This window comes from Hylobates moloch, unplaced genomic scaffold, assembly GCF_009828535.3.
Source record: "Hylobates moloch isolate HMO894 unplaced genomic scaffold, HMol_V3 SCAFFOLD_19, whole genome shotgun sequence".
Classification (NCBI taxonomy): domain Eukaryota; kingdom Metazoa; phylum Chordata; class Mammalia; order Primates; family Hylobatidae; genus Hylobates; species Hylobates moloch.
In genome coordinates this window covers 14,182,474-14,210,201 of record NW_026652294.1, presented here as the reverse complement: position 1 = coordinate 14,210,201, position 27,728 = coordinate 14,182,474, and the positions used below count along the sequence as shown (strand labels likewise).

Sequence of the window (27,728 nt, the reverse complement as noted above, 5' to 3'; positions counted from 1 at the left end):
CAAGCAATTCTCCCTGCCTCAGCCTCCCAAGTAGTTGGGATTATAGGCACCCATCACCATACCGGATAATTTTTGTATGTTTAGTAGAGACGGGGTTTTGCCATGTTAGTCAGGCTGGTCTCGAACTCCTGACCTCAGGTGATCCACCTACCTCAGCCTCCCAAAGTGCTGGGATTACAGGTGTGAGCCACCATGCCCGGCCTTACTTCTTCATTTTTAATGGGGGATAATAACTGTACTTAATAGTTGTAAAATAAAATGAAATAATTCAGGTAAGGCATAACTCCAGTGACTACAATTATTTACCTGCTTTACTAATCCTGACTTAAACATTTACTACCTATATTACCTTGGGGTACCTTTATGAACCTCGGTTTCTTTCACTAAAAAATGGGAATAAAAAGACTTTACCTCTTAGGGCATTGTGAGAATTCAAGATATATTGAATTATTATTATTTTTTTTGAGACAGAATCTCACTCTGTCACCCAGGCTAGAGTGCAGTGACATGATCTCGGCTCATTGCAACCTCCACCACCCAGGCTCAAGCGATTCTTCTGCCTCAGCCTCCTGAGTAGCTGGGATTGCGGGTGTGCGCCATCACACTCAGCAAATTTTTTTGTACTTTTAGGAGATACGGAGTTTCATCATGTTAGCCAGGATGGTCTCAAAGTCCTGACCTTAAATGATCTGCCCGCCTTGGCCTCCCAAAGTGTTGGGATTACAGGTGTGAGCCACTGCACCCGGCCTGAATCTTGAATATTATACATACAAGGCTCCTATGTGCCAGGAACTGTACCTGTTCACTTACATACATTTGTTCTATCCTTACGGCAATCTTGGCACATAAGAGATCCTCGATAAAGGATAATTATTGGCTGGGCACAGTGGCTCACACTTGTAATCCCAGCACATTGGGAGGCCAAGGTGGGCAGATCCCTTGTTTGATCCCTTGGAGGCCCACGAGTTTGAGACTAGGCTGGCAACAGGGTGAAACCCTGTCTGTACAAAAAATACAAAAAATTAGCCTGGTGTGGTGGCATGTGCCTGGTTCTGTGCTGCCTTGGAGGCTGAGGTGGGAGGATCACTTGAGCCTGGGAGGCTAAGGCTGCAGTGAGCTAAGATCATGCCACTGCACTCCAGCCTGAGCAACAGAGACCCTGTCTCAAAAACTAAACTAAACTAAAATAATACATAGGATAACTATTATTTAACTAAACAATTCAGCTAAAACAGTCGATCTGTCAGTGAAAAGTAGACCAGGAAACTTTTCTTAAAGTTTCTTTGAACTTCCTGACTATTACAGCAGTTATAACCAAGTCTTGAGGTGAAGCACAAGAAGGTGTAATAGCATTCCACATTCTTTTAGAGGGCTTTAATTTTCTTCTATTTCTTTCTTTTTTTTTTTTTTTTTTTTTGATGGAGTTTCACTCTTATCGCCCAGGCTGGAGTGCAATGGCACCATCTTGGCTCACCACAACCTCCGCCTCCCGGGTTCAAGCGATTCTCCTGCCTCAGCCTCCCAAGTAGCTGGGACTACAGGTGTGTGCCACCATGCCCTGCTAATGTTTGTATTTTTAGTAGAGACGGGGTTTCACCATCTTGGCCAGGCTTGTCTTGAACTCCTGACCTCATGATCCACCTGCCTTGGCCTCCCAAAGTACTGGGATTACAGGCGTGAGCCACCGCACCCGGCCAATTTTCTTCTATTTCTGACCAAGTGAAAACAGCTTCAGAAAACCACCCACAACCCTCTTTGAGCCTATCATTTTATTTCTTCTTCTTTTATATTTTCTTCTCTTCTTCTTTCTTCCTTTTGTCAGGGAACTGGGGAGTATGGCGAGGAGGAAGAGATGGGGGTGTATATTAGTAGTAAAGAGGGGATGAGAATATTTCACTTCTCCCCCTCTGGTTGAACAGGATATGGCATATTATATTGTTGAGGGAAGACCCAAAACAGCCTGACCTGGCAATGTCAAATTAGGATGCTGGGGTCATGAAACATATATAGAGTTATGGTATAGGATGGGGAGGATGGTACAGTGAGGTTCAAGTAGCATTAACTTTGATGTCAAAGATACCTGGGTTCAAATCCTGGCTCCCACATTTTTAAATTCTGGAATTGGGCAAACACTAAGTATTCTGAGCCTCTGTTTCCACCTTTATAAATTAGGAATAATCATCATGCCTACCTTAAATACTGGTTAGAGTGTGGATCTTGAGGGGCATGGGCAAGGGCAAGCTTGAGGGACAGTAAGTACTCCTGGTGCTTTTTACTTGCTAAGGAGTGAGATTACAGATGGCATTTTCGAGAAGTGGTCCATTGAGGAGAGAAAGATTGAACTTGCCCAAGAATTAGGAGGCTTTTTTGGAGATGGAGTCTTGCTCTGTCGCCCAGGCTGGAGTGCAGTGGCATGATCTCGGCTCACTGCAACCTCTGCCTCCTGGGTTAAAGCAATTCTCCCTGCCTCAGCCTCCCAAGTAGCTGGTATTACAGGAACCCACCACCACACCTGGCTAATTTTTGTATTTTTAGTAAAGATGCAGTTTTGCCATGTTGGCCAGGCTGGTCCGAACTCCTGACCTCAGGTGATCCACCTGCCTCAGCCTCCCAAAGTGCTGGGATTACAGTTGTGAGCCATGCCTGGCAGGGGAGGCTTTGAGATTTTGGGAAGATGGGGGAAAGGGGAGTACTGCCAAAGGAGAAGAATTTTGAGGAAAGAGAAGAGGTGGTTAAAAAAAAAGGGTATGTTTAAGAAGTTTTGTTAAGTAATTCTCCCCTCTGTCTTCTCCCAAAATACGCAGAAAAATATATACTTTTTTCAACATTTTAAAGATGGAATTCTGGGTTCTTTTTTGGGGGAGGAGGTGAGATGGAGAGGGATTCAACAACATACTGAGATTGGCTTCACAAAAACAACAGGGAGGTCCAAGGAGGATATGAGTTACATTGGGGTCACATGAGAATTAGATAAGATGATGCATAAAAGCACCTGGCACATGGTAAGTAATCAATAAACATAAATTAATTTTGAGAGGGAGGAAAATGAAGTTCAAATAGTTTAAATCACTTGTACAAGGTCACTACGCTAGTGACCCTGGTTTAATGTTTTTTCTCTAATCATATTGCCTCTTAATTTATGCTAATGATGATGGATCAGAAGGTGACATCCTTAGGATGGGTGTGGTGGCTCACACCTGTAATCCCAGCACTTTGGGAGGCTGAGGCGGGCGGATCGCCCAAGGTCAGGAGTTCAAGACCAGCCTGGCCAACATGGTGAAACCCTGTCTCTACTAAAAATACAAAAATTAGCCAGGTGTGGTGGCATGCTCCTGTAATCCCAGTTACTCAGGAGGCTGAGGCAGGAGAATCTCTTGAACCTGGGAGGCGGAGATTGCAGTGAGCCAAGATCATGCCATTGCACTCCAGCCTGGGCAACAACAAACAAACAAAAAGAAGGTGACATCCTTAGAGAATAAACTGACTGTACATTTACAAGACTGCAAATGTTCTATGGTGACTTTTTGTTTTCCCAAAACAAATACGCAAATGAAGTAGGTGACAACATCATGGTCTTATTTGTTGTTCATCTTGTTATTTGCCCCAGTGTGGGACTTTATGGACTGATACTTTGACTTTTTATCTCCAAGTCTTCATCAACTGGATCATTCCAGTTCTAAAGTCTGTATCTGTAAGCCTCATCTAGGAGCTACTCCTCTTGCTATATCATATGGCAGCTCCTCGCCTCTATAATTTCATTCCTTTTTAATAAGATGTGCAATCAAGTATAATGCATGGGATATAAGCCCCAATTATTGTCAGTGTACTTGCGGACTCATACCAATTATAGTGATAGTTCCCTGACAGGCCCCAGGGGAACTGCAGCTTGGAGTTTCTCAACACTGAGAAACAAAGATATTTTCTTTTTTTTTTTTTTTTTTGAGACAGAGTCTCGCTCTTTCACCCAGGCTGGAGTGCAGTGGCGCGATCTCGGCTCACTGCAGGCTCCGCCCCCCGGGGTTCACGCCATTCTCCTGCCTCAGCCTCTCCAAGTAGCTGGGAACTACAGGCGCCTGCCACCTCGCCCGGCTAATTTTTTGTATTTTTAGTAGAGATGGGGTTTCACCGTGTTAGCTGGATGGTCTCGATCTCCTGACCTCGTGATCTGCCCGCCTCGGCCTCCCAAAGTGCTGGGATTACAGGCGTGAGCCACCGCGCCCGGCCAAGATATTTTCTTTATGGGAGGTTTCCTAACAGTATTTAAAATCCTTTAGTTTAAAATTGTCCTTTTTTTCCCCCCATTTAGCGGTGGCAACTTTTGTGCTTTATATAAAGACAAGCATTTAATTTGTATTGTTATAATTTAATATACTTTATTAACATACCAATTATAGTGAACCTTGTTTCCTAACAATTCAGCTAGGTGGAGGAGATGATGTTTCAGAGTTGACTTACCCAGTTAAAATACTAGCCTTTGTTACTTTGTCTAGCACTTTACTTAGCTTCTTCATTTTCATTCTCCTCCCCATTCCAACTCCCTCTTCAATTATCTGTCACCTCTCTATTTCTTTCATTGTCTTACTGGAATTAATTCAAAATTGTTTTACTCTTTTTGAAACTTTCTACAAATATAAGAAAAAGAACCCCTATCTGACCTAATTTCCGCTGATTTCCTTTGCCTTCTAACTCTAGAGTGACAGTTTTGGCCTCTTCAATGTTCCCTCCCGACACCTGAAGAAAGAACATTGCTCTTTAACTTGTACTGTTTTATTTGAATGCAACCCACTTCCTCCCTCTAAGCCAATGAGTCATTTTCTCTTTTTAAAACGAGCCTTAAAAATCTTCCATTTCTCTTCAGTTTAAAATTATTCTCTTTGTGAAGCACTTCATGTCCTGTGTATGAAAGTCATCCCATAAACAGAGATGATTGCCTTAACCACTCAGCGACTATACTATAGACAATGTGTGACTTACCAAGACTACAATTTTGAGTTGAATGGACATCATTTATTGTCCTTCCTTTTTTTTTTTTTTTGAGACAGTGTCTCACTCTGTCACCCAGGCTGGAGTGCAGGGGTGCGATCTTGGCTCACTGCAACCTCCCCTCCCGGGTTCAAACGATTCTTCTGCCTCAGCCTCCCAAGTAGCTGAGATTACAGGCACGCGCATTTACGCCCAGCTAATTTTTATATTTTTAGTAGAGACGGGGTTTCGCCATGTTGGCCAGCCTGGTCTCGATCTCCTGACCTCATGATCCACCTGCCTTGGTCTCCCAAAGTGCTGGATTACAGGAGTGAGCCACCACACCCAGCCACAAGACTTTTTTTTTTTGAGACAGGTTCTCACTCTCTTGCCCAGGCTGGAGTGCAGTGGTGCAAACATGGCTCACTGCAGCCTTGACCTCCCAGGCTCAAGCAATCCTCCTGCCTCAGCCTCCCAAGTAGTTAGGACTACAGGCATGCGCCACCATGCTTGGCTAATTTTTAATTTTTTGTAGAGACGAGGTCTCTCTATGTGGCTCAGGCTCCTGGGCTCAAGTGATCCTCCTGCCTCAGCCTCCCAAAGTGCTGGGATTACAGGCGTGAGCCACCGTGCTTGGCCGAGGCCAGGATTTTTGTCTTTTTTGTTCACTAGTGAATTCTCAGAATATTGTTACATAGTAGATTTTCAATAAATATTCATTGAGTGAATAAATGATTTCCCCTGCTCAATCTTTTTAACTTGCTTAATAACATTTGAGTACTTAATATTTTTCATAGGAATCTCTTGTAACTAAGTAGAAAATACTTATAAAAGGGTCTTGGCTGGGCGCAGTGGCTCACACCTGTAATCCCAGCACTTTGGGAGGCTGAGGCAGACGGATCACGACGTGAGGAGATCGAGACCATCCTGGCTAACACGGTGAAACCCCGTCTCTACTAAAACACAAAAACAAAATTAGCCGGGCGTGGTGGCGGGCGCCTGTAGTCCCAGGCTACTAGGGAGGCTGAGGTGAGAGAATGGCGTCAACCTGGGAGGCGGAGCTTGCAGTGAGCCGAGATCGCGCCATTGCACTTCAGCCTGAGTGACAGAGCAAGACTCCGTCACAAAAAAAAAAAAAAGAGTCTTGAAAAGTGAGAGATAGATATCAAACTGCAAAAGATGAAGCAAAATTGTTAAGGGTAAGTTTGGAAAATGCCTAAAGAGAGACACATTCATTTCAATGTAATTTACAGAATTTACTCCAGCATATCAAATATATTTTAATATATATGTCAATGATTCATTTAATCCGCTACCATATGATGCATTGCTTCTGTTTTAAAGTAATAGCACTTTGTATTGCAACCATCAGAGTAATAATTAATTTACTGTAATTAATTTAGGCAAGAATCTTCAATGGATGCTAATATAAATGCATGAAAGCTTATTGCAGAGCAAGATATTTGCACAGTCTCAAATTATCACCCCACAAATTACTAATTAAATATAAAAGAGAATTTTTGTAATTTTCTTTTACAATGGAGACATCATGTGAATATCATCTTAATCATATGATCAGAATTAACATCACCAATAATGGGACAAACTGCCATCATGTGTCTCCCGATATGATATACTGAGAAGGCCATAATATTGCTTATGTAGTTTTCCTGTCAAAATGCTTAACATTTTAAATAATGAAGAAAAAAATCAACTTCAAATTGAGGGACACTGCAAAACAGTTGGCCTGTGTTCTACAAAAATGTCGGTGTCATAAAAGTCTAACAAAGGTTGAAGAGCTGTTCTGATTAAAGGAGACTAAAGAGACATGACAATTACATGCAGTGCATGTTCTTCAATTGATCCTGAATTGAATGCAAAACAAAAAAACCCCCAACAACTATAAAGGACATTATTGGGGCAATTGGAGACACTTGAATACAACTGTATATTAGATAACATTATTATGCCAATGTTAGAATTTCTGAATGTGATAATTTTTTTTTTTTTTTTTTTTTGAGACGGAGTTTCACTCTTGGTGCCCAGGCTGTAGTGCAATGGCGCAATCTTGGCTCACCGCAACGTCTACCTCCTGAGCTCAAGTGATTCTCCTGCCTCAGCCTCCTGAGTAGCTGAGATTACAGGCATGTGCCACCACGCCCAGCTAATTTTATATATATATATATATATTTTTTAGTACAGACAGGGTTTCTCCATGTTGGTCAGGCTGGTCTTGAACTCCCGACCTCAGATGATTCACCCGCCTCGGCCTCCCAAAGTGCTGGGATTACAGGTGTGAGCCACCACCGCGTCCGGCCTTCTGAATGTGATAATTATATTGTGGCTATGTAGAAGAACATCATTATTCTTAGAAGAGATATGCTGAAGTATTAAGAGGTGAAGTGTCATGATGTCTGCGAATAATTTTCAGTGGTTCAGAAGAAACTTCTCAAATGGTTCACCAAAAAATACATATACAGGCTGGGCATGGTGGCTCACACCTGTAATCCCAGCACTTTGGGAGGCTGAGGTGGGCGAATCACCTGAGGTCAGGAGTTCGAGACCAGCCTGGCCAACATGAAGAAACCCTGTCTCTACTAAAAATACAAAAATTAGCCGGCCATGGTGGCAGGCGCCTGTAATCCCACCTACTCGGGAGGCTGAGGCAGGAGAAAACCGTATACACATACCACATACATATACATATGAGAATGTGTGTATGTGTGGAGAAACAAAGGTGTATGTACACCTCTACATACACACACACACACACACACACACACACACACACAGGAGAGAGAAAAAAATGTGGCAAATTTAACAACTGATGAATCTAGATAAATGAGTATGTCTTGCTCTGTCTCCCAGGCTGAAATGCAGTGGCATGAATTCATTGCACTAGTTTTTTAACTTCTCTCTGGTAAAAATATTTTCTAAATAAAAACCTTTAAAAAATTTTTTTTTTTTTTTTTGTTTTTGAGACAGAGTCTTGTTCTGTCACCCAGGCTGGAGTGCAGTGGCACGATCTTGGCTCACTGCAACCTCCACCTCCTGGGTTCAAATGATCCTCCTGTCTTCGCCTCCCAAGAAGCTAGGACTACAGGTGCACGCCACCATGCCTGGCTAGTTTTTTTATGTTTAGTAAAGACAGGGTTTTGCCATGTTGGCCAGGCTGGTCTTGAACTCCTGACCTCAGGTGATCCACCCACCTTGGCCTCCCAAAGTGCTGAGATTACAGGGGTGAGCCACTGCCCACTGCACCCAACCTTTAAAAGATTTTTAAAAAAGCTTTTTGGCTAGGCAAGGGGGCTCACACATGTAATCCTAGCACTTTGGGATGCCGAGGTGGGAGGATCGCTTGAGGCCAGGAGTTCGAGACCAGCCTGGCCAACATGGCAAAACCCTGTCTCTTCTAAAAATAAAAAAATTAGCCAGGCGTGGTAATGTGTGCCTCCCAGCTACTTGGGAGGCTGAGGCGGGAGCATCACCTGAGCCTGGGAGGAGAGGTCGCAGTGAGCAGAGATGGTGCCACTGCATTGCAGCTTGGGTGACAGAGTGAAACCTTGTCTCTTAAAAAAACACACACACTTTTAAAAAGCATTATCATGAATTTAGATTTGTTTTGCTTTGTTTGAGACAGTCTTGCTCTGTCTCCCAGGCTGGAGTGCAGTGGTCTGTATTTAGGATTATTTTGATTGCTTATTCAGACACATAACGCTCAAAATTTGTTATGGTGGCAACAAACCTTTGTTTGATTTATCTATTTTTATTATCCTACTTTAGCTCTCTGTGTATTTCTATTCACTGCCGTCTTTCAGAGTCATCAATAGTTATGGGCACAAACACTTCAACAAATTCCGAATATGCCTAGTGTGAACTGAAATTCTTTTTCTTCAAACAGGAGACTTCTCCCATAGTGCCTCTGAGAAATATATCTCATGTATATCCTGTAGAAAGATGACTTTTTTGTTTTTATGAATGGTTTTTATTGTACTGATAAGCTGCAATATTAGTTTTTATTTCCCTAGGATCTATTTCTTATTGTCCTCCCATACCCCTTTAGCCCTAGACCAAAGAGAAGCCCAAAGTACTGCTGAAAATGGTTAAAGTATCACTTTATTCTATAAAGAACTAGAGAAAAATAGATTCTGGATACCAAGTGATATTTACAATTATGAAGTCATATACACTGTGCAATAAAGTGATTTTTTTTTTTTTGAGATGCAGTTTTGCTCTTGTTGCACAAGCTGGAGTGCAATGGCGTGATCCTGGCTCACTGCAACCTCCGCCTCCCGGGTTCAAGTGATTCTCCCACCTCAGCCTCCCGAGTAGCTGGGACTACAGGCGCACGACACCACGCCCAGTTAATTTTTTGTATTTTTAGTAGAGACGAGGCTTCACCATGTTGGCCAGGCTGGTCTCGAACTCCTGACCTCAGGTGATCCAACCATCTCGGACTCCCAAAGTGTTGGGATTACAGGCATGAGCCATTGCGCCCGGTAATAAAGTGATTTGTGATATATTTGTGCCCACATAAAGACTAATGATTTTTAAATTCTTTTCTTTTCTTCTTTTTTTTTTTTTTTTTGAGACGGAATCTTGCTCTGTTGCCCAGAGAGGAGTGCAACGGCGCGATCTCGGCTTACTACAACCTCCGCCTCCCAGGTTCAAGTGATTCTTCTGCCTCAGCCTCCTGAGTAGCTGAGATTACAGGTGTGTGCCACCACACCCGGCTAATTTCTGTATTTTTAGTAGAGACGGAGTTTCACTATGTTAGTCAGGCTGGTCTCCATCTCCTGACCTCGTGATCCGCCTGCCTCAGTCTGCTAAAGTGCTGGAATTACAGGCATGAGCCACCACGCCAGGCCTTGAAATTATTTTCTATTCTACACTCTAACCCTCTTTATATTAACCTCTGTGAAATAAAAAGTAGAATATTGGGGCTTACGTCATAGTTGCTCCTGGATCGGCAGTCATTTGATTGGTCACAAAAACAGCCACGTTATATTCTGCATCAAGAGATAAAATTTTACAACTATGAGAAAGGCAATATAGATATTTAAAAGTTCATTGTTTAGATTTCAGAGTTTAGAAATATTGCATCATGAATTTATTTTATAAATAACATCATATTCCTATTTTTCATTGACAACAGAAATTATTTGTTATTATTATTATTAAAGTTAGAATAAATACTTTTGGCTTAAAAAAAGAGTTGTAAAGCCGGGCTCAGTGGCTCATGCCTGTAATCCCAGCACTTTGGGAGGCTGAGGCGGGCAGATCACGAGGTCAGGAGCTCGAGACCAGCCTGGCCAACATGGTGAAACCCCGTCTCTACTAAAAATACAAAAAATTGGCCGGGCGTGATGGCAGGCGCCTATAATCCCAGCTACCCAGGAGGCTAAGGAGGAAGAATCGCTTGAACCTGGGAGGCAGAGGTTGCAATAAGCCGAGATCGTGCCACTGCACTCCAGCCTGGGCAACAGAGCGAGACACCATCTCAAAAAAAAAAAAAGAGTTGTATCCTTATAAAGGTAATTTTATTTTTAAAAAAAAATCGCTGCCTCCTGACATTATATTCCAAGCTTCTCTGCAAAGTATACTTGACAAACATAGTCACAGATGCCATTTTATTTTAAAGATATACCTTCTGAGATTTTTTGGAGTCGTGACAACATCTGGGCCAATTTTTGCTGCCGTTCGGCCAACTCCCCACGGCCACTGAAATCCACTCGAAAAAGTGCCATTATTGAATCGATAATCTACACAGGATTAACGTAAAAATAAACATGCATTTGGAAATTGAAGGAAGACATTATTTGAATAGAGATCAATAGAAGAAAAATATTATGCTAAATAGCTCTGTGAAAGCAATATTTAAAAGCTTGTACCAATAGCTTGAAGATGCCAGCTTCTTCATGGAACTTTGCTGCTACATAATCAAGTAGCTCCATCTGATGTTCACCTGATGGGAAATGCAGTGAGAAAATGTTATAAAAGTTGAAAGAAGCAGAGGCTAAGGTCATTCATATTCTTGGGAGCCAGGCAAAAGAAATTCCTTGAAGGATTCTCTTAGTTCTTTATGACTTTATTAAATATTATTGCAGCCGGGCATGGTGGCTCATGCCTATAATCCCAACACTTTGGGAGGCCGAGGCAGGTGGATCACTTGGGGTCAGGAGTTCAAGACCAGCCTTGCCAACATGGTGAAACCCTGACTTTACTAAAAAATACAAAAATTAGCTGGGTGTGGTGGCGTGTGCCTGTAATCCCAGCAACTTGGGAGGTTGAGGTAGGAGAATCACTTGAAGCCAGGAGTTGGAGGTTGCAGTGAGCTGAGATCACACCACTGCACTCCAGCCTGAGTGACAGAGCGAGACTCCATCTCAAAAAAAAGAAAAAAATTATTGCATATTCTGCTTTAGCATATATACCAAATGCTACATTAGCCAAAAAGAATGTTACTGTTAATTTCAAAGACAAAGAATAATAAATAATTTGAGGGCACTTTATTATCTAAGGACTTACCAGATGATAAAATTTATAGACTGAGTAAATTAATTTAGAGAAAAATAAAATAGAAAAAAAGTATCAAAATGTTGTATCACTCAAGTAGTAAATCAGTGCTGCCAACCTTACATTGATTGACCCAAGCATCCAACTGCATGGGGCTCTTACTAGTATATGCACGTGCATAAAGTACGTTGTCCAGTACTGCATCATGGTCTACATTGAAGCGATCAGCAATGTCCCTAAGGCGATCTGGACGGCTGGAGTATGCCAAGATTAAGGATCCAATAAGCCAGTTCTAAAAAAGTTTAGACAACCACTACAAAACATAATATCTTACGTAAATTAACAGAGAAGCCAAACAATGTACCTGTGAAGGTATTCTAGAGGATGCTAGCAACCATCTAAAGTCTATACAAGATTTGTTTATTCATAAGTGCCTCAATTTACCATAGGTAGTGATAATGGTCTTAGAAATGTGGGGCAGTAATGAATTTAACTATTAAATTATTAAATCTTTACAATAACCTTGGAAGCTAGTTTTTATGGCCTATTTTACATTTTACAACGTAAGACACTGGCAAACAGAGATTTGGAGAATGACTTGAGCTTATGCAGCAAATCAGTTACAAGAGAAAAACTAGGAACTAAGCTTTGTGAGTCCTTTTGTTCTCAGATCTATAAAAATAGACCTGTAATAGATAATATTACTGAATTATAATTCAATAACTGCAAAGTGAATTAATTCACTCTCTTCATACCCCTCATTTGCTCAATATGAAATAGTTTATTATATCATTAATCACATGTTGTTAAATGATAATTTGACTACATGAACCAAAGAGTCAAAAAGGTAACTTCAAGGGCCCAGAAGAGAAATATCGATCAAAGATTTTTTGTTTGCATAGGTTTTCTTTTTCTTTTCAAATCTTACCTGGAAAGTATATAGAGTTTAAAATCTACTTTCTTCTAAAGGAGTTGTTAGCTTTTTTTTTGTTTTCTCCTCCTTCAGTCTCCTGAGTAGCTGTGATTACAGGTGCGAGCCATCATATCTAGCTAATTTTTGTATTTTTAGTGGAGACGGGGTTTCACCATGTTGGCCAGGCTAGTTTCAAACTTCTGACCTCAAGTGATCTGCCTGCCTCGGCCTCCCAAAGTGCTAGGATTACAGGCATGAGCCACCATGCCTAGCCAGGAGTTGTTAGCTTTCTGAAATTAGCAAATTCATAGGGAAGCAAACTAAGTGCACCTGCAAAGGTATTCTGGAAGAAGCTAATAATCACTTATACCTATAAACTATAAAGGAGTAATAAACATTTTTTTTAGGTCTTTGGTGATCCCAACAATATGTCTGAAGTAAAATGAGGTAAAATTAAATGCATGTTTGTGACCTTATTTCACTTTGTTTATAGTGTTTACATAACACTGATCCCAGTATAAGTAACTGTAAATAAAGGACCATTTATAATCTTTTTTTTTTTTTTTTTTTTTGAGACGGAGTCTCACTCTGTCGCCCAGGCTGGAGTGCAGTGGCGCAATCTCGGCTCGCTGCAAGCTCCGCCTCCCGGGTTCACGCCATTCTCCTGCCTCAGCCTCTCCGAGTAGCTGGGACTACAGGCGCCTGCCACCACGCCTGGCTAATTTTTTGTATTTTTAGTAGAGACGGGGTTTCACCGTGGTCTCGATCTCCTGACCTCGTGATCCGCCCGCCTCGGTCTCCCAAAGTGCTGGGATTACAAGCATGAGCCACCGCGCCCGGCCAGGACCATTTATAATCTTATCTGTGATGTTTGCAATTAATTTAATAAATGTTTAGTTGAATTGTCTTTAGGATTTCCCAGCTATTTATATCCTAATGCACTAGATATGTTCTTGTTGTTAGAGCTTTGGTGACAGCCACAAAAATCTTCCATTGCTATTGAGTATACCCAGTAGATGTTTTTGGTGGACAAGTTAGACAGAGAATTGGAAGAGGCAATAAAAACATTTTCATTGGCTGGGCGCGGTGGCTCACGCTTGTAATCCCAGCACTTTGGGAGGCGGAGGCGGGCGGATCATGAGGTCAGGAGATCGAGACCACGGTGAAACCCTGTCTCTACTAAAAATACAAAAAAATTAGCCGGGCGTGGTGGCGGGCGCCTGTAGTCCCAGCTACTCGGAGAGGCTGAGGCAGGAGAATAGCGTGAACCCGGGAGGCGGAGCTTGCAGTGAGCCGAGATTGCGCCACTGCACTCCAGCCTGGGCGACAGAGCGAGACTCCGTCTCAAAAAAAAAAAAAAAAAAAATTTTCATCATGTCGGTTTCTACAAATCCCAGATACTATGTTGTGGCAGGCCAGGTCTTACTAATGCAGGCCTCCATAACAACTGTTTCAGCACTGACTGAGTGGTTAAGTTAAATATTAAAAGCTGAAAGTGCCCTTATACAAAGGCTGGAATGTAACAAAAGCCCACCAAGAGTTTTGCCCAGGCCTTTCCTGGGCCTTGAAGCATGACAAGATAACGAAGAAATTCTTAACAATACCTGTTTAGGATTAAACGAGTTTTATTGGGGGTCTGAAGAAACTCCCCAGGTCTCCACAAACAAGTTATTGGGGGTCTGAAGGAACTCCCCAAACCTCCATGATTTAGCAGGAGACAAGATAAGGGTAATCACCCCAGCACCTGGACCCATTTAGATTAAGTAAATTTACTGAGGCTCCAGAGGAAGGTCTTTAGGACTCAGATCTTAGTTATAGATCGAAAGAAGTTAATCACTTACATCTTTTTTAAAAATTTTATTTTATTTTTTTTGAGATGGAGTCTCACTCTGTTGCTCAGGCTGGAGTCCAGTGGTGCAATCTCAGCTCACTGCAACCTCTGCCTCCCTGGTTCAAGCGATTCTCTTGCCTGAGCATCCTGAGTAGCTGGGACTACAGGCCTGTGCCACCATGCCCAGCTAATTTTTATATTTTTGGTAGAGACAAGATTTCGCCATGTTGGCCAGGATAGTCTTGAACTCCTGACTTCAAGTGATCCACCCACCTCGGCCTCTCAAAGTGACTTACGTCTTTAGATGAATGCACACTTAAAATAAACATATAGCTGAGGAGGTATATAAGTTCTGGAAGACTTTGTAATTTTGAGTTGGTCTGGTGTTATTTTCCAGGTCTTCTCCCTGTAACTGGTTACAGAAACAAAAACTCCCTCCTTTCCCAGTTCATTTGCATCTCATTATTGGGCCACAAGAATAAGCAGCCTGATCCTCAGTTTGGTCTGGGAACAATGTGACCAGGGGTGTAAAACTTGGGCTTAAATCCTCAACAAAATACTAGCAAACCAAATTCAACAATACATTAAACAGATCATTCATCATGACCAAGTAAGATTCAGCTCAGGGATGCAAGGATGGTTCAACATACACAAATCAATGTGATATATCAACAGAATGGACAAAAAACATATGATCATTTCAATTGATGCTGAAAAAAGTATTTGATAAAATTCAACATTCATTTATGATTAAAAAAACCCTAAAAAAATTGGGTATAGAAGGAACATAACCTAACATAAAAGCCATATACAACAGACTCACAGCTAGTATCATACTGGATGGGGAAAATCTGAAAGTCTTTCCTCTAAGATCTGGAACAAGTATGCCCACTTTCACCACTGTTATTCAACATAGTACTCAAAGTCCTAGCTAGAGCAATCAGATAAGAGAAATAAATAAAGGTCATCCAGATTGAAAAGGAAGAAGTCAAATTATCCTTGTTTGCTAATAATAAGATCTTATACTTGGAAAAACCCAGACTCCACCAAAAAACTCTTAGAACTGATAAACAAATTCAGTAGAGTTGCAGGATACAAAATCAACATACAAAAATCAGCAGCATGTCTAAATACCAACAGAGAACAATCTGAAAAAGAAATTCAAAAATTAATCCCATTTACAATAGCTATGAATAAAATTAAATACCTAGAAATTAACTTAACCAAAGAAGTGAAGGATCTCTACAATGAAAACTATAAAACATTGATGAAATAAATTGAAGAGGACACACAAAAATCAGAAAGATATTGCATGTTCATGAGTTGGAAGAATCAATACTGTTAAAATGTCCATACTACACAAAGCAATCTACAGAGTCAATGCAATTCCTATCAAAATACCAATGACATTCTTCAGAGAAATAGAAAAACAACCCTAAAATTTATATGGAACCACAAAATACTCAGAATAGCCAAAGCTATCTTGAGCTAAAAGAACGAAACTAAAGGAATCACATAACCTGACTTCAAATTATACTATAGAGCTATAGTATCCCAAACAGCATGGTATGGGCATAAAAACAGACGCATAGACCAATGAAACAGAATATAAAACCCAGAAACAAATCCACACACCTACAGTGAACTCATTTTCAACAAAGGTGCCAATAACATATATTGGAGAAAGGACAGTCTCTTCAGTAAGTGGTGCTGGGAAAATGGGATATCCATATGCAGAAGAATGAAATTAGACCCCTATCTCTCACCATATACAAAAATCAAATAAAAATGGATTAAAGACTTAAATCTAAGACCTCAAACTATGAAACTACTAAAAGGAAGCATTGGACTGCGTAAAGATTTCTTGAGTAATACCACACAAGCACAGTCAACTGTAGGATATAATAAATTCCTCTTCAAAGGTTTTAGCCTGTAAATTGTTTTTTGTTTTTTTTTTTTTTTGAGATGGAGTCTTGCTCTGTCACCCAGGCTAGAGTGCAATGGCATGATCTCGGCTCACTGCAAGTTCCACCTCCTGGGTTCACGCCATTCTCCTGCCTCAGCCTCCCGAGTAGCTGGGACTACAGGTGCCCTATAGAGTTCAAACAACTCTATAGGAAAAAAAAATCTAATAATCTTATTTAAAAATGGGCAAAATACCTGCCCTCCCTTGTTCAGATGTGCTCTTACCATTGCTCCATCAGTGAGTCGCACCCTTTTATAGAAGTAAAATTGCCCTGCTGAGAAAATATTTGCAAACTATCCATCTGACAAGGGATTAATAACCAGAATATATAAAAAGTTCACCACGCCCGGCTAATTTTTTGTATTTTTAGTAGAGACAGGGTTTCACCGTGTTAGCCAGGATGATCTCGATCTCCTGACCTCGTGATCCACCCACCTCGGCCTCCCAAAGTGCTGGGATTACAGGCGTGAGCCACCGTGCCCAGCTGCCTGTAAATTGTTAAGTACAATGAGTTTTGAGATCCTCTCCAAGGAACCAAAGTATCAGTATGTTCAGCTCCCCTGTTCTTTGTTCTCCATTTTAAAGTTTAACTTCCTCCTTCTTCTCGCTTTCTTGCCCCTAGTTTCAGTAAACGACCTTTTCCATCAGTTCTAATCAGCAGTTTACATCTGTTCCCCTGGTCACCTGCTCCATGCTGAGTCTCCCCTGGTCACCTGCTCCGTCCTAGGTCACCCCTGGTCACCTGCTCTGACCTGAGTCACCTTTAGTCACCTGTTCCTAACCATCCTTCCTGCCAAACTACTCACTCCACCACTCCGACTCATACCCCTGCTCCTTTAAAATAGCCAATCGGAATTAGCTTAGACTGTGCAGTCCAACCCTAGCCAATAGGGGAATGACACAGCAGTAGGCACTACTTGAGTCAGGAATAAAACCCCCTTCCCCTCCCTTGTTCAGATGTGCTCTTGCCATTGCTCCATCAGTGAGTCGCACCCTTTTATAGAAGTAAAATTGCCCTGCTGAGAAAATATTTGCAAACTATCCATCTGACAAGGGATTAATAACCAGAATATATAAAAAGTTCAAACAACTCTACAGGAAAAAAAAATCTAATAATCTTATTTAAAAATGGGCAAAATACCTGAAAAGACATTTCTCAAAAGAAGTGTGAAAGGAAAATATCTTGGGCCTCCAGAATCACTAAGGAAAACTCAAACTGGAAACTGCTTATGGCAAACCTGCCTTTCATTCTATTCAAAGTCACTCCTCTGCTTACTGAGATAGATGCATATCTGATTGCCTCTTTTGGAAAGGCTAATCAGAAACTCAAAAGAATGCAACCATTTGTGTCTCACCTATCTGTGACCTGGAAGCCCACTCCTTGCTTTGCTTAGAGTCTTCCTGTCTTTGCTTCAGGTTGTCCCGCCTCTCCAGACTGGACCAATGTTCTTCTTACATATACTGATAGATGTCTCATGTCTCCCAAAACGTGTAGAACCAAGCTGTGCCCCAACCACCTTGGGCACACGTCGTCAGGACTTCCTGAGGCTGTGTCATGGGCGTATCCCCAACCTTGGCAAAATAAACTTTCTTTTTTTTTTTTGAGACAGAGTCTTGCTCTGTCCCCAGGCTGGAGTGCAGTGGCGCGATCTCAGCGCACTGCAACCTCCACCTCCTGGAATCGAGCGATTCCCCTGCCTTAGCCTCCCGAGTAGCTGGGACTACAGGCACGTGCCACCAGGCCTGGCTAATTTTTTTTTTTTTTTTGTATCTTAGTAGAGACAGGGTTTCACCATGTTGGCCAGGATGGTCTCGATCTCCAGACCTCGTGATCTGCCCACCTTGGCCTCCCAAAGTGCTGGGATTACAGGCATGAGCCACCACGCTCGGCCGCAAAATAAACTCTCTAAACTAACTGAGACCTGTCTCAGATTCTCTGGGTTCACAGAAGACATACAAATGGCAAATAGCTATATGAAAATGTGCTCAATGTCACTGATCATCAGAGAAATGCAAATCAAAACTACAATGAAATATCATCTCACCCCAGTTAATATGGCTTTTATGCAAAAGACAGGGAATAACAAAACCAGGCATGGTGGCTTATGCCTGTAATCCCAGCACTTTAGGAGGCCCAGGTGGGAGGATCACTAGAGCTCAGGAGTTGGAGACCAGCCTGGGCAACATGGTGAAACCCTATCTCTACCAAAAAAATAAAAAAATTAGCTGGGCATGGTGGCATGCTGTAGTCCCAGTTACTTGAGAGGCTGAGGTGGGAGGATCACTTGAGTCCTGGATGTTGAGGCAGCAGTGATCCATGGTCACGTCACTGCACTCCAGCCTAGGCAACAGAGCGAGACCCTGTCTCAAAAACAAAACAAAACAATTTTTTTTTTTTTTTGAGATGGAGTCTCGCTCTGTCGCCTAGGCCGGACTGCAGTGGCGCTATCTCGGCTCACCGCAAGCTCCGCCTCCTGGGTTCACACCATCTCCTGCCTCAGCCTCCCGAGTAGCTGGGACTACAGGTGCCCACCACTGCACCTGGCTAATTTTTTGTATTTTTAGTAGAGACGGGGTTTCACTGTGTTAGCCAGGATGGTCTCAATCTCCTGACCTCGTGATCTGCCCGCCTCGGCCTCCCAAAGTACTAGGATTACAGGCGTGAGCCACACAGCACCTGGCCAAAACAATTTAAAATGAAAAAACTTGGGCTTATACTGAAGGGAAGTTCAGATCAATTATAAATATTTATTAACCAATTACCATATGGAATTAATTACCATATTAACCAATTACCAAGGCAAAGCATTATGGAGGATATAAGGAGTCCTAAGACAACCTATGCCCTAGGTAAATTTAAAACATAATTAAGGAGGCAAAATATAAACATATAAAAAGAAAAATATCAAGAGACAGCAGTATAAATATGAGACACCGAAAGAATGAGAACATTCCAATGTGGCCCTTGCCACAGTGCCCTGCACCACCACCCAGCTGTTCTTCTCCACTCTCTTTTGCATATGACTTAGCTCCTAACTATTCCTATTGTTCTTAATAAAATCCAAATTGCAGACCGGGAGTCGTGGCTCAAGCCTGTAATCCCAGCACTTTGGGAGGCCAAGGTGGGTGGATCACCAGAGGTCGGGAATTCAAGACCAGCCTGACCAACATGGAGAAACCCTGTCTCTACTAAAAATACAAAATTAGCCGGGCGTGGTGGCATGCACCTGTAATCGCAGCTACTTGGGAGGCTGAGGCAGGAGAATCGCTTTAACCCGGGAGGCAGAGGTTGCGGTGAGCCAAGATCGCGCCATTGCACTCCAGCCTGGGCAACAAGAATGAAACTCCATCTCGAAAAAAAAAAAAATCCAAATTGCCCAAACAGTGGCTGCTACTCTGCGAGAACAATTCTTCCCTCTCTGAGATAAGAATCATCCTTAATCAATTGTTTCTGACACCAGCTGAACGCCAGCTGAGCACCCTTGTTAAAGCCCTATCCAACATTTCACCCTCCTTCCCCAAGTTAAAAGGCTCTTTCAGAGTCTTCTCATGCCTGGCATTTCTGAAAAGGGACTTCTACAAACAGTTCTCTGTTTTGTTTTCTAAGTGAGTATTTTAGATAGTAAATTCTATAATAGGTCAAGAAGGACAAGATTTTCCAAATTGAGTAATTAGGGAAGATTAGAAAAAGCAGGCCTTGAAATGAGAGCCTTAAATGATTTGTATAATTCAGAAAGACTGTGAGATGGGGATGGAAGGAGCAAATACCCAAGAAGATAGAAATATACCATGCAAAGTTCTCTGTGACCAGACAAATTAACAGCCAAGAGTGAGAGCAAAATAAAGGCACTTTCAGACATACTAAGGTTCAAAGTTTACCACCTAGATTACATTTCTAAAAGAAATACTTAAGTATTACAGCAAAACAAAAATACAGGAAAGAATAACATTTGGGATGCAAGAAACCATAATGAACAAAGAAAACAAAAATCTTTCTGGTTAAATCTAAATAACTGCTGATGTACAATGTTTTTAGATTTTTTTTTCTTTTGCTAGAGACAGAGTCTTGCTATGTTGCCCAGGCTAATCATGAACTCCTGGCCTCAAATGAGCCTCCTGCCTCAGCCTTCCGAGTAGCTGGGATTTATAGCCACCACACCTGGCTAATTTAAAATTTATTTTGTAGCGACACTATGCTGCCCAGGCTGGTCTTGAACACCTGGCCTCAAGTGATCTTCCTGCCTTGGCTTCCCGAAGTGCTGGGATCACTGGAGTGAGACTAGACATATGTGCAAATTTTGATAACAAAGTATGTTTACAGGCAATGGGATGGACTAAAACAGATTCATCTCTTTGCCTCTAATAGTGGCAATGGTGAGTACTGAGCTTGGAGAGGCAGGCTGGGGCTTCACTGTGAACAGCCTTACAAATGTGCGTAGGTCTTCTTTGTTATTAAAAAGAATTTCCTCTCAATACCTCCTCAAACTAGTATATTTTTTCTTCCTTTTTTTTTTTTTTTTTTTGAGACAGAGTTTCCCTCTTGTTGCCCAGGCTGGAGTGCAATGGCACGATCTCGGCTCACCGCAACCTCCGCCTCCCAGGTCAAGCGATTCTCCTGCCTAAGCCTCCTGAGTAGCTGGGATTACAGGCATGTGCCGCCACGCCCAGCTAATTTTGTATTTTTAGTAGAGACAGGGTTTCTCCATGTTGGTCAGGCTGGTCTCGAACTCTTGACCTCAGGTGATCCACCCGCCTCAGCCTCCCAAAGTGCTGGGATTACAGGCGTGAGCCACGGTGCCTAGCCTTCTTCCTTTCATTGGTCAATTTCATACTGCCTCCCTCCCTTATTGTTTGTTTACATAAAGCTTCTATCACCTCACCCTATGGCAAATGTTCGCTTGAACTCCTAATTTTGAACTTATAGTGATCTTTCTCAGGCTGTATCCTCAAAATCCGTGTGTGTGTAACATTGCTGACAACTCTTATCGTCTTGAAACTTTCCTTTTGCTTGACTTTTACAACCAGATTTCCTTCTACTTCCTCTGTCTCTGGGTTCCTCATTTTAGGCCTCTTCCTAAATATAAACATAGCTCAAAGTTATGTTCTCAATTCTCCTCTCTTCTTTCTCTATAAGTTCTCTTTCCCACTTGGTTAATTCGTCCATATTTCTGGGCCTACCCCCTTCTCAAGCTGAATTCAATATTTCCAAGTGCCATCTGGATATCCTCATGTACATCATATTCAATACATTAAAATGAAGGCTGGGTGCAGTGGTTCATTTCTGTAATCCCAGTCCTTTGGGAGGCCAAGGCAGGCAGATGGCTTGAGCCCAGGAGTTGGAGATCAGCCTGGGCAACGTGGTGAAACCTGGTCTCTACAAAAGATAAAAAAAAAAAATTAGCCAGGCGTGGTGGTATGTGTCTGTAGTTCTAGCTACTCCGAAGGCTGAAGTGGGAGGATCACTTGACCCTGGGAGTTCGAGTCTGCGGTGAGTGTAATTGGGCCACTGCACTCCAGCCTGGGCAACAGAGCAAGACCCTGTCTCAAAAGAAGAAAAAAATTAGGCCGGGCGTGATGGCTCATGCCTGTAATTCCAGCACTTTGGGAGGCCGAGGTGGGTGGATCACTTGAGGTCAGGAGTTCAAAACCAGCCTGGCCAACATGGCGAAACCCCATCTGTACTAAAAATACAAAAATTAGCCAGGTGTGGTGGTGCACATTTGTAAACTTAGCTACTTGGGAAGCTGAGGTTGCAGTGAGTTGAGAATGCACCACTGCATTCCAGCCTGGGTGATGGAGAAAGATCCTGTCTCAAAAAAAAAAGTAAAATTAGTACATTAAAATGAAACATCACCTTTTCTCTGAAACATGATCTTTCCAGTTCTACTGTTAGCATTACATAACTATTCTCCTAGTATCTAGACAAAAAACCTGAGCGGTTTCTCAAACCTATCTTTCCTTTGTCTACCAAATATAGCCATCAAGTCCTATCAATTTTCCTCTCTAATACTTCTTTTCCTTTTCTTTTTATTCTTACCAGTTCCAACCTAGATCAAGTTCTCATTACTTGCCTAGAATATTGCTAAAGTATCCAGTTTACACCCACTATCTTGTTTCAAAGCCTTTCATGTCTAAGATCCCAATCATCTTTCTAGCCCATATCCTGGAATACCTTACCCTTTAATTAAACTGCAATTCTTTGTGTTACCCAAACAGGTTCTGCCTGTTTTCCTTATGAACTTTCACCCTCTTCCTACCTTTCCCTTCATTTGGTACCATGACTTTCAGTGAGTCAATAATCTTTCAGCCAGGCTCAGTGGCTCACCCCTGTAATCCCAGCACTGTGGGAGGCCGAGGCAGGCGGATCACCTGAGGTCAGGAGTTCCAGACCAGCCTGGCCAACATGGCAAAACCCCGTCTCTACTAAAAATACAAAAAAATTAGCCAGGTGTGGTGGCACACATCTGTAATCCCAGCTACTCAGTAGGCTGAGGCAGGAGAATTGCTTGAACCCAAGAGATGGAGGTTGCAGTGAGCCGAGATCGCCCCACTGGACTCCAGCCTGGGCAACAGGGAGATTCCCTCAAAAAAAAAAAAAATCTTTTTTCTAACTATTTAAGCAAAATCTTTAGAGAAGTAAGAGGATTAAAAATGAAGATGATATAATTTCCTCTCATGTATTTGTTTTGTCTCATAAACCCATATGAAGAAGTGAAACCCCATTAAATAAAAGGTGATTTGAGAACTTAACCAGTAATTGTTTTCCCTTTGATTTGTCTCATTACTACTGGTTTATGGAATGACTACAAAGATTGTATATCTCAGACAAACTCTTTAGCGGTAACATTCCTATATCACACTATTATGTTAGCAACTTTAAATAAAAAGGTTACAAAGTATTTTCTGTATCAATGAAGATAATCTTTCCTCCTGGGTAGCCACCAGCTCCTGGAAGTTGAGCTGTCACTAGGAAGCAATTAAAAATTTATATTAATAGGAGTGAATAAACTTTGTACAAATGACTATATAAAATACACATGGAATCTGCTGTTGCAACTCTTTAGTACATTTTGCAGAGTCATGATCCTTTCGTTTCTAAACAACATGATATATTTTCATATTACTTAACCAGTGTGAAACTATAAGTATTCTGCCAGCATAGTTGTAATTCAACAAATAATTTCACTATCTTTCACAATGGAAGATATTCGTGAAAGTTCTCCCAAAGAATGGAAATAAAATTTAAATATTACTAACTTTCTTTTTCTTTTCCTTTCTTTTTTCTTTTTTTTTTTTTTTTGAGACGAGTCTAGCTCTGTCGTCAGGTTGGAGCGCAGTGGCGCAATCTCGGCTCACTGCAATCTCCGCCTTCCGGGTTCAAGCAATTCTTCTGCCTCAGCCTCCCAAGTAGCTGGGACTACAGGCACGCACTGCCATGCCCAGCTAATTTTTGTACTTTTAGTAGAGATGGGGTTTCACCATGTTGGCCAGGATTGTCTTGATCTCCTGACCTCGTGATCTGCCCACCTCGGCCTCCCAAAGTGCTGGGATTACAGGCTTGAGCCACCGCGCCCAACCTACTAACTTTCTTTCTACAAGAAATAGTCACAAATATGGCCGGGCGTGGTGGCTCATGCCTGTAATCCCAGCACTTTGGGAGGCCAAGGTGGGTGGATCATTTGAGGTCAAGGGTTCAAGACCAGCCTGACCAACATGGTAAAACCCTGTCTCTACTAAAAATACAAAAATAAGCCAGGTGTGGTGGTGCATGCCTGTAATCCCAGCTACTCTGGAGGCTGAGGCAGGAGAATTGCTTGAACACGGGAGGCGGAGGTTGCAGTGAGCTGAGATCATGCCACTGCACTCCAGCCCGGGTGACAGAGCAGGACTCCATCTCAAAAAAAAAAAAAGAAAGAAAGGAAAAAGAACAAAAAGAAAGAAAAGTCACAAATAGGCCGAGTGAGCGGATCATGAGGTCAGGAGTTTGAGACCAGCCTCATCAACATGGTGAAACCCCGTCTCTACTGAAAATACAAAAAACAAAAATTAGCCGGGCATGGTGGTGCGTGCCTGTAATCCCAGCTACCCAGGAGACTGAGGCAGGAGAATCGCTTGAACCTGGGAGGCGGAGATTGCAGTGAGCTGAGATCGCGCCACTGCACTCCAGCTTGGGTGACAGAGCGAGACTCTGTCTCAAAAAAAAAAAAAAGAAATAGTCACAAATATAATTTATGCTATATAACTAATTTAAGTTACCTTTCAATTAATGTATGTCAAATTTTAAAAATGCATTTACTTTTTTTTTTGAGACAGGTCTCACTTTGTCGCCCAGGCTGGAGTGCAGTGGCACAATCTCGGCCCACGGCAACCTCTGCCTCCTGGGTTCAAGTGATTCTCCGACCTCAGCCTCCCCAGTAGCTGGGATTACAGGCACGTTCAACCAGGCCCAGCTAATTTTTGTATTTTTTAGTAGAGACAGGGTTTCACCATGTTGACCAAGCTGGTCTCAAACTCCTGACTTGGGGAGATCCTCCCGCCTTGGCCTCCCAAAGTGCTGGGATTACATGTGTGAGCCACCACGCTTGACTGCAATTACTTTTTATGTAGTAGTAGTTAACACTAAGGAGCTACTTTATACCAGGTACATACATTATTTCATTTACTTTTCAAAACAATCCTAAGATTTGGCACTGTCGTTATTTCAATTTTATTGGTGGGGGAAATTAGAGAAGTAGAACAACTTGCCCAAGGTCACACAGCTACTAATGACAGAACCGGGATTGAAGTCCAGCATTTTGATTCCAGAACTCCTTTCTTAACCACTTTGCCAAGTTCCTTCTCCATAGCTCAAAGAAATGCACAGTAGTGTATTTGTGGAAAAGGAGATATCTTTGGTTGTTTTGTTTAAAACAATTTTGTTTTTAAGTCTCTCTTAGGGCCAACTTTATGCCATGGAAAGTGAAAGATTCTAGGACTCAATAGATTTTGTGTCACTCTTCTAAAAAAGATATAGAAAAGATGGAATGGGAAAAATTGAGACAGTGGACTCCTCACCAACACATTCATATACCCATTCAACTTCTCTCTATTTCTACTCAGGTGTTCATAGTGCAGCACATACATCACCTCAAGGATCACACATTCAAAGACCAGCTGTATAACCACGGGCAGTTTACTTAATCTGCCTGTGTTTTAGTTTCCTTGCAAGTATGTTCAGATTATATGAGATTATTTAGAGTATCAGGCACATAGTAGATGTTTGATAAGTAATAGCTATGATTATTATTGTTATTGTTGTTATATATCCTTACCACAGAGGGTATGAGAGAGCTGGGTTTTTCCAGTACGAAATTCTGTGAAATACAGAAAAAAAGATTTAAAAAATGCATAATTTCCTGATATTTTCATAAAGAATAAAACATGGCTTCAGAATATTACTCTTTTCTTTTTCTTTTCCAACTGGCAAATCTTACTTATGAAGTATCTCCTGTGTTATTTTTTATTTTTTTTTTGAGACGGAGTCTTGCTCTGTCACTCAGGCTGGAGTGCAGTGGCACGATCTCGGCTCACTGCAACCTCTGCCTCCTGGGTTCAAGCGATTCTCCTGATTCAGCCTCCTGAGTAGCTGGGATTACAGGTGCCTGTCACCACACCCGGCTAGTTTTTGTGTTATAAGTAGAGTTGGGGTTTCACCATATTGGCCAGGCTGGTCTCAAACTCCTGAACTCAGGTGATCCTCCCACCTCAGCCTCCCAAAGTGCTGGGATTACAGGCGTGAGCCACCATGCCCGGCCTTATTTGTTTAATATAAATTAATTTAAACCAAGTTTTCCTTAGTAACAGTCATATAAATGAAAGTTTAAGGCCGGGCGCGGTGGCTTATGCCTGTAATCCCAGCACTTTGGGAGGCTGAGGCGGGTGGATCACAAGGTCAGGAGATTGAGACCATCCTGGCTAACACGGTGTAACCCCATCTCTACTAAAACTACAAAAAATTAGCCAGGTGTGGTGGTGGGCGCCTGTAGTCCCGGCTACTCAGGAGGCTGAGGCAGGAGAATGGCGTGAACCCAGGAGGCGGAGCTTGCAGTGAGCCGAGATCGCACCACTGCACTCCAGCCTGGGTAACAGAGCGAGACTCCGTCTCAAAAAAAAAAAAAAAGAAAAAAAGAAAGCTTAAGACCCTACCACCTGGGGTAAAGTGCGGTGACTCACACCTGTAATCCCAGCAGTTTGGGAGGATGAGATGAGTGGATCACTTGAGGTCAGGAGTTCGAGACCAGCCTGGCAAACATGGTGAAACCCCCATCTCTACCAAAAATACAACAATTAGCTGGACATGGTGGCTCATGCCTGTAATCCTAGCACTTTGGGAGGCCGAGGCGGGCAGACTGCATGAGCTCAGGAGTTCGAGACCAGCCTGGGCAACATGGTGAAATGCCATCTCTACTAAAAAATAAAAAATTGGCTGGGTGTGGCAGCGTGCACCTGTAGTCCCAGCTACTTGGGAGGCTGAGGCAGGAGAATTGCTTGAACCTGGGAGGCCGAGGTTGCAGTGAGCTGAGATCAGGCCACTGCACTCCAGCTTGGAAGCCAGAGAAAAACGCAATCACGAAATAAATAAATAAATAAATAGAAAAGAAGAGAAAGATCCTACCACAGGAAAGAAAGCCTGGGGTTCCCCTACTGAACTGAGGTCCTTAAAGGGGAGCTGAAGTAGTCTTAAACTGGTGCCATCCCCTAGCTACCAGCAAAAGCAAATTCTTTCTGGAGGAAAACTTTCCTACTTACCAATCCAGGTCCATTGAACTTTCATAGATTAAAATCAAACAATAAGCTCAGAAACACCAATAAATACAGAAGAAGGTAAGCCACTAAGACTGAGTCGACAGAAATAATGAAAACCAGATTTAGTGCCCAAGTCAACAGAAAAAAAAAAACAAAAAACAGATTTAGTTCTCCAAGGACAGCAAATACTGGAATTCCCAGATGTGATACACAGGGTAGCTATGCATGAATTGCTTTTTAAAAGTAGAGGATAGGACAGGTACAGTGGCTCATGCCTGTAATCCCAATACTTTGGGAGGTCAAAGTGGGAGGATTGCTTGAGTCCAGGAGTTCAAGACCATCTTGGGCAACATAGCGAGACCCTGTATCTATTATTTAAAAAAAAAAAATAGAGGATATAATCAGGGAAGAGAGAATCTAGTCTCTATGTTCATGGAACATTAATTGCCTAGAAATAAAATCAGCCTCATTATTCAATTACCTTTTGAACAAATAAGTGAAAAAAAATCTATTATCAGCTGGGCACAGTGGCTCACGCCTGTAATCCCAGCAATTTGGGAGGCTGAGGTCAGGAGATCAAGACCATCCTGGCTAACACGGTGAAACCCCATCTCCAATAAAAATACAAAAAAATTAGCTGGGCGTGGTGGCAGGCACCTGTAGTCCCAGCTACTCGGGAGGCTGAGGCAGGAGAATGGCGTGAACCCAGGAGGCGAAGCTTGCAGTAAGCCGAGATCACGCCGTTGCACTCTAGC

General features: G+C 42.2%; 1 protein-coding gene across 8 annotated transcripts in view; it reads right to left on the bottom strand.

Annotated features, from left to right (window-relative positions):
* The window catches only part of DMC1 (DNA meiotic recombinase 1), a 54,774-nt gene that overhangs the window by 8,857 nt on the left and 18,189 nt on the right, over nucleotides 1-27,728 (bottom strand). For 7 of the 8 annotated variants that reach the window (XM_058431411.1, XM_058431412.1, XM_058431410.1 and 4 more), the window contains 6 exons: nucleotides 25,500-25,541; nucleotides 23,082-23,154; nucleotides 11,641-11,732; nucleotides 10,854-10,927; nucleotides 10,610-10,724; nucleotides 9,911-9,971 (listed from right to left, as the gene is read on the bottom strand). In XM_058431411.1, the coding sequence (XP_058287394.1) occupies nucleotides 9,911-9,971; nucleotides 10,610-10,724; nucleotides 10,854-10,927; nucleotides 11,641-11,732; nucleotides 23,082-23,154; nucleotides 25,500-25,541 (457 nt within the window). The remainder of the gene's footprint in view (nucleotides 1-9,910; nucleotides 9,972-10,609; nucleotides 10,725-10,853; nucleotides 10,928-11,640; nucleotides 11,733-23,081; nucleotides 23,155-25,499; nucleotides 25,542-27,728) is intronic. The other variant, XM_032139912.2, reaches the window with a different exon arrangement.